Below are 16,166 nucleotides of genomic sequence, written 5' to 3'. Positions count from 1 at the left end.
CGATCATGCCTCCCAACTATCATGCCTGGCTAATCCTTACTTGATAGATCTTGATGTAGACATTAGGATTTGTGAGGAATGTTGATTATAATTATTATAGTGATCCCGATTACCAAACTAGATTAAAGTGTAGTGCGTTATGCATCTCGATGTTTCGAAAGTACGAAGCGAAGCACTGCCAAAATTACCAATCACCTACCTCTTCCAGGTGAGTGCATAGTTACCTTCATTTTATTTAACCGCTTAGATGTTTTGTGTACCTATTGTATGTATTTACAATTCTTATATTCATTATCGCTTACTTGATTATATTATGATAAGTATTAGAATTTATCATAAGTCATATTGGGTAATGAAGAATTAGGTGAGATAAAATATATTGAGAGGCTGTCCAACTTGTTATTACAATGCCACTAGGGAGTAGTTGTCTACTAGCATATAGGTGTCATCTACAAACTAGTCTAGACAGTCTGGTGAAACATGGGCAGGCTCGCAACCTACGGATGTTAATAAGCCATACATAGAAAACTTCACAACATGTAGGTGTTAATAATTCTTATGCGGGCAGGTCTATGACATGTGGGCATTATAAAATCATATGTGGATAGGTTTACAACCTATAGGAATTAAATAATCATACATGGCCAGGTATACAACTTGTAGGTGGTAATAAACTGACACATGGATATGTTCCCGGCCTGTAGATGTTAGGAAAAAACATACGAACAAGACTACAACCTGTACATAACGAACAATACATGAGGATACTATGTTCACCCTATGGTTAACACATATTCCCCAGGAATGCCCGAGGCAGTCTTATTAACTCAGAGATCCTTTAGGCTAAATTCCTAGGGATAATTAATTAGGACCAATGAGTGAGAATAACAGGAATGGGTAATTCGGGTTATATTTCTTAATGTGAAATATATAAATTAAATTATATTATTGTTTGTTAATGATCCGATGTATCACAAGTAGCGGTATGAACTTCTATGTATAATGATGTAAGTGTGTGCTAAGATATTTGAGGAGTTTGTAGGCTCTTAGTGTAAATACTATAAGGGATGTAATATTTCATTTATGTTTATGTTTCTGTATTGACGATGTCATCCCGAGTTTTATAAATAAAACACATTTCTTGGAAATGATTCGATAATACTATTATCATGTTTTTGGGACAAGTTCTGTTAAATTAATATTTTTAAAAGAATACTACGCTTTTATAAGCATAAACAAATCATCCTTTTATAGAAGTAAAAATTGGGGATGTCACGTCAGTTCATAATATCAATAGCATCGACAATTTCAACTTTTAATTCAGTTTTTGCTATCAAAAGTTAACTTTACTTTTTGTTGATTAAACTTCCATTAACAAGATCCATCCCTTTTACTTCGATATAACCATACCTATCATCACTTCAATAAAATTGCAATTTCCAAATTCATCATTTCTTATTTCAACTTCAATTTCTAGAGACATTTGGATATCCACAACAAAAAATGAAATCTGAATTTTAAGTTATTATGTTCTTTGAGACTACTAGGTGTGGGGAACATGTTATTACATGCTACCACATCCAAAAGATTCCATGTCAGCATCCTACTCATACATGGGTGTTATAACACCCAAGGTAGAAATGGACAACATCTAATAACATATGATAACACCAATTATTTTTTATTTTATTTTTGATGTTTTTTTTTCTATATTTAGAATTTGTTTTTTTATTTTTTTATATCATAGTATTTATATTTAGCATATAACTTAAATCATAAATTAAAAATAACATTTGAAAAGTAAAAATAAAATTTTCATAAATCTTAAATTAAAAAGAACATTAAACAATTACAACAAAACACAAAAACAATTAAAAACCTAAAAAACAAAATAAAAAAAATGATAAAACCTATATTTTTTAGCTTAAAACTATTCATCTTCATCTTCGTGACCAACATAGATGTAATCTGCCAAGTCTTTGTTAGAAATATGGTTTAGTGGCACTTGGAAATCTGAGAATCCTGATAATCACTTTCAAATCGAAGTATTTGGGTGGTACTCCCAAATCCTCAATTGGATAAGACTCAGATAAAATCAGAGAGAAAAGAAAGAGATAATGAGATGGTGTAATTTCGTGGGTACCAGAAAAGTGACTAAAATTTGTTATAAACCTTTCTTATCTGAAAAACTGTCAAAACTATCATATAACAGTTTTTCTCAACAGTAAAAGCTGTTATAAATTCGGCTTTTGTATAAGGATTAATGCAAAGTCAAAACCGAGTCAAATATTCAAAATTTAGATTTTCTGATGCATTTTTAATACAGCTAGGGGCTCTACCCCTTGGACCCCGCCAGGGGCGTTTCCCCCGGATCCCCGTTCGTTCAGGGTCTTCGCCCCTAAATGACAGTATACTTTAGTGCTTGATCACACTTAAACAAGTGTGTAGTCCACACCTTCCTTACTTGTTTAATATTTATGAAGATCATTTTTAGTCAACAAAGTAATCATATTACACTTAAATAACATTGATGATAACAAATCACCAACAGTCTTCACGGAGTTGCTTGTGTTTTCGCTGATCATGAATATCAACCATTCTATTTAAATATTCCGATGTCCCTTTTTGAAATTGCACATGTCTTGGTTTTGTAGACGAATACGTTGCAATATTGCATCATTTATCCTCCACAACCATGTTATGCATACATGATATATCTTAGAGTATCTAACTCATAAGGTCTCGCCACATGTTCAACTATGTCATTTTGATTTCAAAACCCCAAAAGCACGTTTAACGTCCTTACGTGCTACTTCTTGTTGTCTCTTGAAATATTTGTCCCTTGGGCCTATTGGGTGTCGAAACGCCTTCAAAAACGTGGAATATTGTGGATATATTTCGTCTGTAAGGTAATACCCAAACTTATATTCATTTTCATTCACTGTGAAAGGAGCATCCGGGGATTTTCCTAACAAAAGATCGTTAAATATTGGTGATTGATCAAGAACGTTGACGTCGTTGTTAGAACCCACAACCCCGAAAAAAGCATGTCAAATCCATAAATCTTGTGAAGCAAGAACCTCTAATACCAACGAAGCCGCTCCATGATGACCTCTCGAATACTGGCCTTTCTACGCCACAGGGCAATTTCTCCATTTCCAGTGTGTGCAGTCAATGCTCCAAGCATACCCGAAAAACGATGTATTTCTTCATGTGTCGCATATAGTTGTTGCATATCATGCAACAAAGGTTTGCGCAAGTATTGGTCACCGAAGGTTTCAACAACACCTCTTACCAATAAATACAAACTTTCTCGTGCGGTCCTCTCAGACATTCTCATATAATCGTCAATAGAATCGGGCGACTCCATCATTGCCATAAGTTTAATTGTAGCAACACATTTCTACAACTCTGTGAAGTCTCGTTTTCCTCTAGCATCATATCTCAATTGGAAAAAATCATACCTAAATAAATTTTAAACATGTAAAACTTGTATTTATTTTATCTAAAAGTGACATTTATAAATTATAAAAGTTGAAACAAACGATATCTTGCTTCCATAGCGTTGGCTATCCTTTCAAAAACATTTTTTCGCAAACGAAAACTTCATTTGAAATCGCTTGGTTGGTAGACACAATTTTCCGCAAAGTAATCGTTAACTAGTTGTCTATGCTCTTCTCCACGATCTCTATTTAACATCGCACGTTGTGTGAGTAGTGGAGTTGGATCTGGTTGTAGTAGTTTGTCTGTACAATACCGATACATCATACTCATGAACAAATCATCTTTGTCGTTATCATCGTTGTACGGATGGTCCGGATCAAAATGATCCATATTTTGGTTTTGAAATATTGAAAGAAATATGTGGAGAAGTATGTGTTTTGTAGGTAGAAATAATATAGGTTATATGATAGTATATATAAAACTTGATTTTTTTTATGTTACCGTTTGAAACAAACAGTCGAAATTATGAAATTATGACCGTTGAACTAAAAACACAAGCTAATACTCGACGTTATCTCCCGTGTTCACCATAACGCATTATAACATAACACCTAATAACCACTAGGGGCGGTGTTCCTCCCGTTGTGACGGCGTTATTAGGTGTCATGTCACCCATAACAAGGGTTACCGTTGCCTACACCCGTTGCTCTAAACATCCACTTTTGAGGAAGCATTGAAACATCCAAAGTGTGCATTTCGGCTTCGAATTCATCTTTTGCATCACCAACTTCCTTTTAATTCCAAACACCATTTTTGATCTTTAGTGTTGACCACAAAATGTAACTCATCACTTTGTCTTCCATAGTCCATCAATTTTGACCAATTTTTCTTTGACTTTTCATAAACAACAACTTCGATGTTTGTTCCATCTTATGATTTTGGTCGTCGAAAACTCCATTCATTCACTTGGACACCGCTCATCTGTTTCATCACTTCAATAGCTATAATCAAAACATAACTTCTCATATTCATCTCCGATAAACACCCAAATCATCTTTGATACTGATCATACACAACAAATTCGTCTTCTTCATATCAATTTTCATATCAAACTCACGTTCAATTAAACTAATCTTCATCTTAATCTGTTCTTGACCAATTTCTTTTTCAGATAACATATTGAATACGATCAAGAACAAATTAAAATTATCGATGAAAAAAAAATCGATAAAGAATTAATCGAATCAAACAATCAAAGATTCAATTTTAGAATCAATCCATGTTAACTCGAAGTACAACAATTTCGATATGTGAAAAACTCAATTTGAAACAAATTGATTTGCTCGATTAAAGAAGATCCGACATGAGAGTGAACGAGAAATCAATCTTGAGAAAATACGAACAAAAGAAGTTTACGTTGTGCACCGAAAGTATAAACAGAACGAATGCATTCATTTGGAATAGGAATTGGGCTCAAATAATTGGATCGATGAATACGAAGTGGATCAAACAAATTAGATCAAAATGATTTTGATTGAATTGGGCTTGAATTGATAAGCAAACAAATCAGATCCACGATGAACAGTAAACGGATGATAAGTTTTGCTAAATCAATAGCAATTGGATCAAAATGACTTTAATATGATTTTGGCTGGATAATGAAAGAAAATTAACTGGATCAAAAAATTGAACTTGAATCAAATAAAATCCAATCATAAATCATGCTAATCATGAAATTCAAAGAAAATATATACGATTTAGAAAATTGGAGAGACTGACCAAAAGATATCAAATCTTGATTGATTAAGTAAGAATGTAGTCAAATTATGAACCGTTCCATGAACTAATCGCTTGAATCTTCATGGTTTGGCTCTTATATCACTTGTTAGGAAATGAAGCTTTGATTTGACATTGCGGAAATGTAGAAGTGCATAATCGACAAGAACAAATTAACATTTAAGCATAATTATATAGATAAAATGTAGAGTATAATAAAACTTGTTGGAGCATGTGCTTGCTCATTTATAATACTCTCTCTCTAACTATTCTACTCATCTATACAAAATGGAAACTCTCCACCTAGAAAGAGTAATAAACTACTATATGTAGGGAAGCATTACCCACAAAACATAAGGCCTTCTATATTGTCATCAAATAGAGAGCTCTGCACCCTAATAAGTACAACTAACAATGCAGCAAAGCGGAGTGGCGGAAAACATGAACCAATCGCTGGTGGAGTATGCTCAGTGTATGTGATTATCTACTGATTTATCAGATCAATTCTAGGTGGAAATAGTCAATACTACTTGGTATCTGGCCAATAGATTTGCATCAATTGAAATGCATTGTAAGACTCCTCAAGAAGTGTGGTCTGGGAAACCCTCTGAGAATTCTGGTTTATGAATATTTGGATGTCTTGCTTATGCTCGTGTGAATGATGGTAAACTGGAGCCAGGGGCAATGAAGTGCATATTCCTAGGATATGCATCTGGAGGAAAAGGTCGAACTTTTTGGTGTACAAAAAAATGATAGTTTCTGATGAGATTTATAAACTCTTTGATCAATTAGATCTTTGTAACAGGTAGATAATGAACGTAAAACAATGAAATAAAACACAAGTATGGATCTGAATGAGTCGAATGATTAGAATACTCAATCCTCAGCAGAGCTCGATTAAGAATTTCCGTTGTAGAGGATTTTAGGGTTACAAAAGATGTCTTCCAAAATCAGACGTAAAAACAATATTCAACCATCTTGAAAAGATGCATGCAAGCATCTATTAATACACAAACCCTAACAAACAAATCACTGATGGACAAGCCCATACCGGATACAAAATAGGGCTAAGAGACAAGCCTAAGATGCAACACCATATACCCAACAATCTCCCCCTTTGCGTCAATAGGGGCGAGACCTCACTTCGGCTTGCTTGCACCTGCGGCACCGGCTTTCTTCACGGTTTTGAATAGGCAAGGAATAATAGCAAGAAGTGTTTGTCGGAAGTGAATATACCAATTGATCATATCGTTGAAGTATTTCTTATCACTCTCCGAGTTCTATTTGCACCAATTGATGATTCCCAGAACATGCTCCAAGCAGAAAGTGGTGTAAAGATGTTTGTCAGCCAAAGCAAATAAGCATTTCTGACCTGCTGCCCTGGTGAACATGACTAAGTTTCGTTTTGGATCAATCTTTCCCATCTGCATTCTGTTTAAATCACTTGCAGAACCGACTGGAGTGATAGTAGGCTTCTTTGTAAGAACATTTGCAACTTCTTGATCCACCTTGGCAACCTCCAAAATATAGCACACCAACATTCTCTTGAAATGATCTATGATTGGACCATATTCCACTTCATTAATGAGAAGAACGTTGTGCAGGATTATCCAGTCATGAGGATTTAAGTTGGGAAGATCGGCTAGAGAGATGGAATGCTCGGTTTTGTCGGATCCCCTTAAGACCTTGAATCTGACATTGGTGAAGTTACCCTCCCGAACAGGTTTGAGGACCCGAACGTTGATGATCTTCTGTGCGCTACACGTCTGATACTGAGGTTGAGTTGTCCTCAGATAGAAGTCTACAAGTTCCCTATCAACCTTCGAGTGAGGATGAGGGACTTCAGCTATGTGGGCGAATGCATGGAAGATAAAAGCTTTTCTGGTCAAGGGCATGTCAAATTGGGAATCCACCGAATTAACCCGGTCCAAGGAGATCACTGGTTCAAGCCAAAGAGTGCAGGGGGACTCGATAGCTTCTTTAACAAGCTCTTCAAGAGTCCAAGGAGGAAATAGAGTTTTTCTGCTTTCAAGGAGATCATGAGCCTCCTTTATCTTCCTCTCTTTGGCTTCAACCTCTCTAGCAATACGAGCATTTTCATCAAGCTCCTTCTCCCTGGCCTGTTTCTTCAGAATGCTAGCAATCGGTTCTTGGTCCTCACTTTCATCACTATCATCGATAATTTGTTTGTCTTTTCTTTGAGCACTCAAACCTGATGCTGGAACAGTTGTTGGTTTGGGTGCTCTCGGAGGAACTAGTGAAGAAACTGGGAGTGATTGAGCTTTGGAAATCGGAGGGGGTTTTGATTGAGCTGTGGCCTTCCGTTCTCCCCCTTGTTTTGGATGTTCCTCCTGCTCAGGAATCCCTTCAATGCGGCTAAGCAAGGCAAGGGCGGGAGCAAGCTCCTCTGCAAGAGTGCACCTCACCGAGTAGTTAAGAATCAGATCATGGGCTTCGATGATGTTGGATAGAGCCCCATGAACATCCGAAACACAACTCTTAACCACAACTTTCTCAGATCGAAGAGAATCGATCTCCTTCCCGGCTTGGGAGAGCTGATGAGTTGCAAGATGTAGCTTGGAAGATTTGCGAGCAAGCTCATCCTTTGTAGTAGATTCGACGGCAAGAGTTGCTTGAAAGTTGAGAAGACGATCTGCAACCGGAGACTGAAAAGACTGATTGTCTTCTTTGAGGGTCTGACGGAAGCTGACAAAGTGGTCTTTTTCTATTTCTAGTGAATGGACCAGCTTCTCCACAACCATGCGAATCTTCTTGGTATTGGTTTCGGATGCCGCCTGCAAAGACTCCAAACAAATCTGAGCGTCTTGAAATAGTTTTTCGACTTTTTCGGTCGCCGCAGCACTAGCCTTTGTAGAGTTGTCAATAGCAGCAGCAGCTGAGCTAATGGAGGCTTCATATGATTTGGTGAGAGTTTCCACCATCCCCTTTATGGCGGCCTCCGAAATGTGAGATTTTGAGGTAGAGGAAGAAGCCACAAGATTATCAATCTTCTCGTGGAGTTCCTTGATGTGCTTTTTGGTAACAGGAGCATCATCATCATCATCACTTTGGACTTGGTAGGGGCTGTAGTAGATGGAGTCAAAGGTCATATCCTCCCGTCCCAGAAAGGTTTCGGTTTCATCAGAGTGAGTAGGAGATAAGGGTGTAGCGGATGGTTCGGTAGGGGAAGTGGGTTCGGGTACTGAAGTAGTTTCGGGTTGTGAAGTTCGAAGCCCCGTATCAGATACGTTGGTTTGAATCTCACTGGTGGTGGTTTTGGTGGCTGCAGTGAAAATTGGTGGTGGTATAGGAGTAGTTGTGGGTGGAATGGTAGTAGAGGTAGTTATGGGGGGAATAGAAATAGAGGAGGTTATGGTGGGAATGGAAATAGGGTTAGTTATGGGGGGAATGGAAATGGAGGAGGTTATGGTGGGAATGGAGGGTATGGTGGTAGGAGAAGGAGAAGGAGGTTTTGATGAAACTGGTACCTCATGTGTAGGCGAGTGAGGAGGAGTATCGCCTCTAGCTGACTCGTCTGAGTCAGATTGGTTATCCTCTGAATCGCTTGATGAAGAAGAGAGAATAAGTTTCCTCTTCGGCTAAGTTTTCTTCTTCTTCACTGGGGGGGAAAGATTTGTCTTTGAGGGTTTTCGCTTCTTAGGAGAAGGACCCTTTGCTCCCTTTGCTGCTTTCTTAATCTTCCCTTTCTCGGGTTTCTTCCCTCTAGCAACTGGTTTATCTGCATCATTAATGGACTGAACCATTTCTGCAGAAAGTTCCCATGGACCCGAAGGACGAAACTCCTTGTAGGCCTTCATGATAACACTCTCCTTGGATACACCAGCGGACATGGATTCCGGAATGGAACCGACGAAGGAGAACTTGGTCGGATCAGTGACGATGATCTTGGTGGTGTGGAAGACACTGATGGAGGAGAGGAGGGAATCGGCAACGGTAGGAACATGAAGTTTATCCATTGCCCACTTGGTGATCAGTGTCCAAAATCTGGCATATGACACTTCAGTATGGCGAGAGGAGGAGGCAAGGCTCTGAATGAGTTGTTGCCAGAGAACCGAGCCGTAGTCGAGGTTTATGCCATTGTATAGACCATAGAGAATGGTCATGAACAATTTACTGGCCCCATTAGAACCAAAACTTCGCTCAGATAGCCCCTTGAACAGAATGGTGAAGAAGCCGTTCCATGGAGGAGGAAGATACAACTTTTTAAACTTGGTAACAGTCGTGAGTATTTCTGTGTAGCCCATGTTGTAGAACATCGAGAATAATTGTCCCACAGTTATGGAGTCATGATTAACCCTAGATTCATCAGGTTCAAACCCTAGAAGCCATTAGAATCGTTGCTTGGAGATGGAGGTCTTGTGAGAAAGGAGGTCAAAGTAGATTCGATCTACTGATTTGTCATAATGAGCAGTGGAGAAGACCTAGGATAGACATACCATAGGCACAATCTCAACTTTCGAAAGGGCTAGAACCAGTGGAGAGTATTTGAGACACTCCACAATGGGATACATGTAATTATCGTAGACGATAGGGTTTAGATCGATCACCAGGCTTTGTTGAGTGCGAATAGGGAGAATGTTGGTGTGAGAACAGGTTTCCTAAACTGAGGAAGAGTCCGCCATTATTGAATGCAATGTTGAAGATGATGAACAGTAGAGAATGAATCGCCTGCTTTTGCTCGTTTAATTTTTGATTGCTGTAAATGTGGAAGGAATCAGGAATGTTGCTTTTATACTGTAGGTAGAGGAGAGAGAAGAATCATCCCCCAAATCTTCTTGAAACATGAAACGGTTCCGGATGTGACTGAATAGCGACGGTTGGCAACCCCGATGATTACGCATGAAAGAGAAAAATTGTTCCTTATTTCACGCGTGCCCGTTAACTCACTATTGAAGTTGTTACTCTGTCGGCTGAGTCAACACCTTATCTAGTTAAACACCTGTCATCCAAACAAGAGATAATGATGGAACTGAACCAGACTTTTGGAAAATCAAAGATTTTCGTGCATAGAGTGTCAAAGATAAGGAAATAAAGTGATATTTATGTGGGAATTTGTGATGTCAATATAGACACGAAACAATTGATCCCGGGCACGAATCACTTTCTTCAAAGTCTAAAGAGACTTTAAAGTGTTTGTATGGATTCCCGTTGAATTATGATCAATCACTTGTTAAGAAGTGTTGAAAGGCATCTTTTGATAAGGCTAAAAAGGGTGGCTTTCGCTTCAGTTTAGAATCCCGAACCTTGACATAAGATCGAGACTAAATGAAGTACCTGTGAGACCGATGTGGTCTTTCAAACAAGTAGGTCGGAATATATATATATATATATATATATATATATATATATATATATATATATATAGTGACTTATTGAAGATGTTTGTTTGTGAAATCTCAAAAGATTAAAACTGGATTCTAAGGGAAGAAATGTTATGGTAAATAACAATTTCATATGAATCTCACAACGGAAAGAGATTTCATGATACAACTACAAATGTAAATGTTTACCGTCAATTCATGTTAGGTATTGAATTTAGGGTTTCACTTAGCACGTAGTGACACGAGGCTAAGATCATAAACACATAGATTGTGTAACCATAAACCTCAGTGGTTATTTCTGAGAGTCTCAAGGGTTACTATATGGAACCGAAATATGATGGAGAAAAATATTGAGGTGGTGAAAAGAAACTAAAGTACCTCTGCTAAAATGGTGACCAAGCAGTAAACTCTTAACCCATATGAGAAAAGAGTAAGGTAGCTCAGGATTAGAATAAATGTAGCAGCCTTATTGTGAAGACAAGGTTTGTATATACCTAGTCATTAAGGCTTTATTCAAAATCAGTTGAGGCTTTGGACTACATGCAGCAGCATGCTTCTAGGGATGCTTAACTAGTATAAAGTGTGAGAATGATACCTGTCCCATCGAAATTTAAACAAGAATGGAAGAAAAAGTAAGAAAATATTTTTGGAGATTTTAAGTTTTTGAAAAGAGAGAAAAGAAAAAATTTGAACCGAACCCAAAATAGACCGAACGCTCGGTTCATTTCGGTTCCTAAAAAAATATTTTTGGATTTTTGGAAAACAACTGTACAAATGTATACAACCATAGACAACACCTTTTTGAGATTGAGCAAAAATATGTGCAATGGGACTGAACCCGAAATAGACCGAGCGTTCGGTTCATTTCGGTTCCCATGTGAACCGAACCCGAAATAGACCGAGCGTTCGGTTCATTTCGCTTCCAACTTTTAACTTTGAGATGGTGTTTTAGGTACCGACTCTGATTCCATCATTCCTAGACCTTGAAGGATTTTATTGAAACTTGCTTCAGGTAGGGCTTTGGTGAAAATATCGGCCAGTTGACCAGTGGTTCGAACATAGTGAATTTCAACATTTCCATCCTCCACATGATCCTTAATGAAGTGATACCTCAGTGCTATATGCTTGGTCTAAGTGTGTTGCACTGGGTTATGACAGATCCTAATTGCACTTTCTGAATCGCAATATAGTGGGATCTTTTTCATGTTGAGTCCATAATCACGGAGCTGGCTTTGGATCCAAATGACTTGAGATGTACAAGAGGTAGCTGCGATGTACTCTGCTTCGGCTGTAGAAAGAGAAACACATGTTTGTTTCTTTGACTGCCAGCTGACCAACTTCCCATCAAGGAATTGGCAACCTCCTGTGGTGCTTTTCCTGTCTAAACCGCATCCTCCAAGGTCTGCATCCGAGAAGGCTTGAACGAAGAAACCTGAGTTTGATGGATACCATAGACCGAGAGAGGTGGTTCGTTTCAGATACCAGAGTATATTTTTCACTGCAAGCATATGTGGTTCACGAGGATTCGTCTGAAACCTAGCACAATAACATATAGAAAACATTATATCAGGCCTGCTAGCAGTAAGGTACATTAAGGACCCAATCATCTGGCGGTATAGCGTAATATCAACTGCCGGTTTTTCCAAGGAAGGTGTGAGTTTGGTGCCGAATGCCATTGGAACTTTGACCTTAGAGTCTCCCATCGTACCAAATTTGGCAAGAAGATTTTTGGTGTATGCTTCCTGGTTGATAAAGATGCCTTCGGGTCCGTGTCTAATATTCAAACCAAGGAAAAAGTTAATCGGACCCATTGGCTCATTTCAAATTTAGTCTCCATCAGCTTTCTGAATTCAACTGTTAAGCTGGGATTCGTTGAGCCAAAGATGATATCATCGACATAGATTTGTACAATCATAAGGTGGTTACCTTCCTTCTTACGAAAGAAGGTTGGGTCAACCGAACCTTGTTTGAATTTGGACATCTTTAAAAACTTAGTTAGCATTTCATACCAGGCCCTAGGTGCTTGTTTCAGGCCGTAAACTGCCTTGTCCAGAATATAACAGTGATTTGGGTACTTCTCATTGACAAAACCAGGAGGTTGCTCCACGTAGACCGTTTCTTCAACTTCTCAATTCAAAAAAGCGCATTTTACGTCCATTTAGTAGACCTCGAAGTTTTTGTGCGCAGCATAGGCAAGAAAAATTCGAACAGATTCCAGCCTTGCAACTGGAGTGAAAGTCTCTTCGTAATCAATTCCTTCTTCCTGGCAGTATCCTTTCACCACTAGACGAGCTTTATTTCTTATTACATTGCCTTCCTTATCCATTTTATTTCTAAAGACCCATTTGAGACCAACAACCGAGGCATCTTGAGGAGTTGGAATGAGACGCCAAACTTTATTTCTTTCGAACTCATTAAGTTCGTCTTGCAGAGCTTGAACCCAATTAGAGTGATCAAGAGCGGTGTTTACTGTCTTTGGTTCAACTTTTGCGACGAAAGAGTTAAACATACAGAACTCTACTTTGGAAAATAAAGAAGTTTGCTTTGCCTTCAGTTGAGATCGGGTCAACACTTTTTCAGATACATTACCCACAACCTGTGAAACAGAATGATCTCTAGTCCATTTGGCAAGAGGAGGGTAATTTGGATCATAGGAAGGATCCAATTCAGCATTCACCATCTCTTCCAATTCAGATTGACTGTCTTCGTCATAAAACATATCGGCATTCTCCCCCTCGAGTGATGAGCTTTCCGGTGTGGCTGGTGTTTCTGGTGCAACAGGACTTTTGGGTGTGGTTGTGCTATCGGACGGTGTAAAGCTCTTTGACAGTGTTGAGCTTTCGGTTGCTACAATTCCTTCGGATGCAGTGGAGCGTTCGGGTGCTACAGTACCTTCGGGTGCAGTGGAGCGTTCAGGTTCTACAGGAATAGAGTGCTCCCCCTCAACTGGTAAGCTTGACTGTTTTGAAGAAGATGGATCCTCCCCCTCAACTGATGCATTGTGCTGAGAAGGTTTATTTGGAGCTGATTCTCCATCACCCAGTCGTTTGGCAGCTTCATCGACGATTTGCTTCAGATGGTTGATTTTGTTGTCTGCTGCCTTGGCTTCCAAGAGAATAGATTTCTCAGGTTCATCGAATAACTCCACAAATTGCTCAAACAAATTAGCAATCGAGGCCATGACATGACCTGTTTGTGTGAAAATTTCTCCAATTGCTTCTTCAGTAGCCTTTATCCTTTTGACGAAGTTGTCATCGAAAGTCACATAATATGTATCTTCGATCTTCCTTGAACACTTATTTAAGACCCGATATGCTTTTGAAGTAAGAGAGTATCCCATATAATCCCTTCATCGGCTTTTACATCGAACTTGTTACGATGTTCTTTAGAATTGAAGATAAAGCATCGTGAGTCGAACACGTGGAAGAATTTGACATTTGGTTTTCTGTTGTTGATAATCTCATAAGGGGTGAGAGTGAAACGCTTATTGAGATAGGACCTGTTCTGCGTAAAACATGCTACAGAAATAGCATCAGCCTAGAAATATAATGGTAAAGAAGCGAAACTTAACATGGTTCTGGCCACCTCACACAAAGATCGGTTTCGTCTTTTGACAATTTCGTTTTGTTGAGGGGTGTAGGGAGCTGAGAAGTTGTGACTGGTTCTTTTTTCCGCTAAAAAGTCTTCAAATTCTTTATTTTTGAATTCCAGCCCATTGTCGCTTCTGATGTTGCGTACTACTTTCCTCAACTGCACTTCAACTTGCTTGATAAACATCTTCAGCTTGAGAGTTGCCTCAGATTTATGCTTCAGAAAGAACACCCATGTAAAACGTGAAAAGTCATTGACAATAACAAGAATATACTTTCTACCGCCAATGCTTTCAATAGAAGATGGACCACACAAGTCAATGTGAATTAACTCAAGTAGTTCAACGACTTTTATGTTTATGATGGATGGGTGACTTTGACGACTTTGCTTCCCCATTTCACACGCAGTACATAAATATTCTCGATCAAACTTAAGCAATGGAAGACCCCTAACATGACCTCCTATGACGAGTTTATTAATATCCTTGAAATTAAGATGGGAGAGCCTTTGGTGCCACAGCCAGCTTTCATCAGAATATGCTTTGGATAACAGACAAATAGCTAGGTTTCCTTTGATAGGTTTGAGATTGAGAGGAAACATTTCGCCTTTACGCTCCGATTTGAGAATTACCCTTTTTGTTTTCTTCTCTATTATTTCCGAACTCTCATCATCAAACGAAACTTTAAGACTGGTACCTCTAACAAACTAAGATACACTGATCAGATTGTGTTGTAGTCCTTCAACGTATGCAACCTTTCTAATCGTGAAGTCTCCATTCGTTATCATCCCATAACCTTTAATCGTGCCATATGAGTTGTTCCCGATCTTGACATTCCCGCCATTTGGAAGTGATCGAAATTCCCTCAACTCTTCTTTCCTTCCTGTCATGTGACGCGAGCAGCTACTGTCAATATACCATTCTTCGTCGAACTGCTCGTCACTGATAACCTGCAAAAATTAAGAAGATTTAGGAACCCAAAGTTTCTTGGGTCCACGTGAGCCTTTCGCAGGAACAGGAATAGTGAGAGAAATATCAACGAGATATGTTCTTTTTATTAAAGTTGTTTCATCTTTCTCCTTAATAGTGTAAACTTTAATTTTATTGGGATTTGTTACAGTTGGTTTGAATTCAGGTTCAGGTGTTTGGACCTTGGAATGCTTTTGATCACTCTTGACCGAGGAAACCTTCAATTTTCCTTTCAAATCTGTTGAAGATTTTGGATTTTGAGTTTGAACAGAATTGGATTTAGAATGGGGTTGAGAAGAATTAGAATGAGAGAATTTAGATTGAGAAGTTTTCTTGACTTGAGATTCTAGGTGACCCTTTTGTTTGTGGTCATGAGTGTGACCGAACCTTGAACCTTGGTAACTTTTTCTCTCGGAACCGAACCTATGCTTTCGGTAGCTTGTGTGCTCTGAACCGAACCTATGGTTTCGGTAGCTGGTGTGCTCTGAACCGAACCTATGCTTTCGGTAGCTAATGTCCTCTGAACCGAACCTATGCTTTCGGTTGTTAATACTTTCTTGCGGTCTGACTTCCCTTTTCTCTGACTTCCTGTCATGATCAGAAAATTGAGCATTTTGAGATCGCCAGAACTATTTTTGCTCTGAGAGATTCTTCTTGTATCTCTGATTCCTCTGCTGCTTTTGATTTTTCACCTGTCTGGGTTGCCTGTGAATATTCGCCTTTTGTTTTGGCTTTTGAACAACAGGTCCGCTTGTTATAGATGGGGTTTCTTTTGTGGAGGTGACTTCATCTACAGGATTTTCTTTAGTGCCACTGGTACTTGGCACGTCAAAGTTATCAAGCTTGTTCAGCGGCTCTGGTACATATCTTCCTTTTGTTTTCGAGGACGTTCGCTCTGATAAACCAACTGTTTCATCGGCATTATCGATAGGAGCAGACCAGAAGAACTCATCGCAACCATCTGCGTTATCTTCGTTTACAATGGTAGTGAGTTCGGCTGTTTGATGTTCGGATACTCCTTTGACTTTATATACTTGATTTGGTGT

The 16,166-nt window shown here is 38.7% G+C and overlaps 1 protein-coding gene across 1 annotated transcript; it reads right to left on the bottom strand.

The window, feature by feature from the left end:
* Window positions 1–2,762: 2,762 nt before the first annotated feature.
* Window positions 2,763–3,370, bottom strand: LOC145002453 (uncharacterized). The gene is made up of 2 exons (XM_078961725.1): window positions 3,124–3,370; window positions 2,763–2,968 (listed from the first exon to the last, which is right to left on the bottom strand). The coding sequence occupies exons 1-2, from the start codon at window positions 3,368–3,370 to the stop codon at window positions 2,763–2,765; spliced, it is 453 nt and encodes a 150-aa protein (XP_078817851.1).
* Window positions 3,371–16,166: the final 12,796 nt, after the last annotated feature.

The sequence above is a fragment of the Lactuca saligna genome, chromosome 6, assembly GCF_052625555.1.
Source record: "Lactuca saligna cultivar CGN05327 chromosome 6, ASM5262555v1, whole genome shotgun sequence".
Classification (NCBI taxonomy): Eukaryota; Viridiplantae; Streptophyta; class Magnoliopsida; order Asterales; family Asteraceae; genus Lactuca; species Lactuca saligna.
This window is presented reverse-complemented; position numbering and strand designations above follow the sequence as displayed.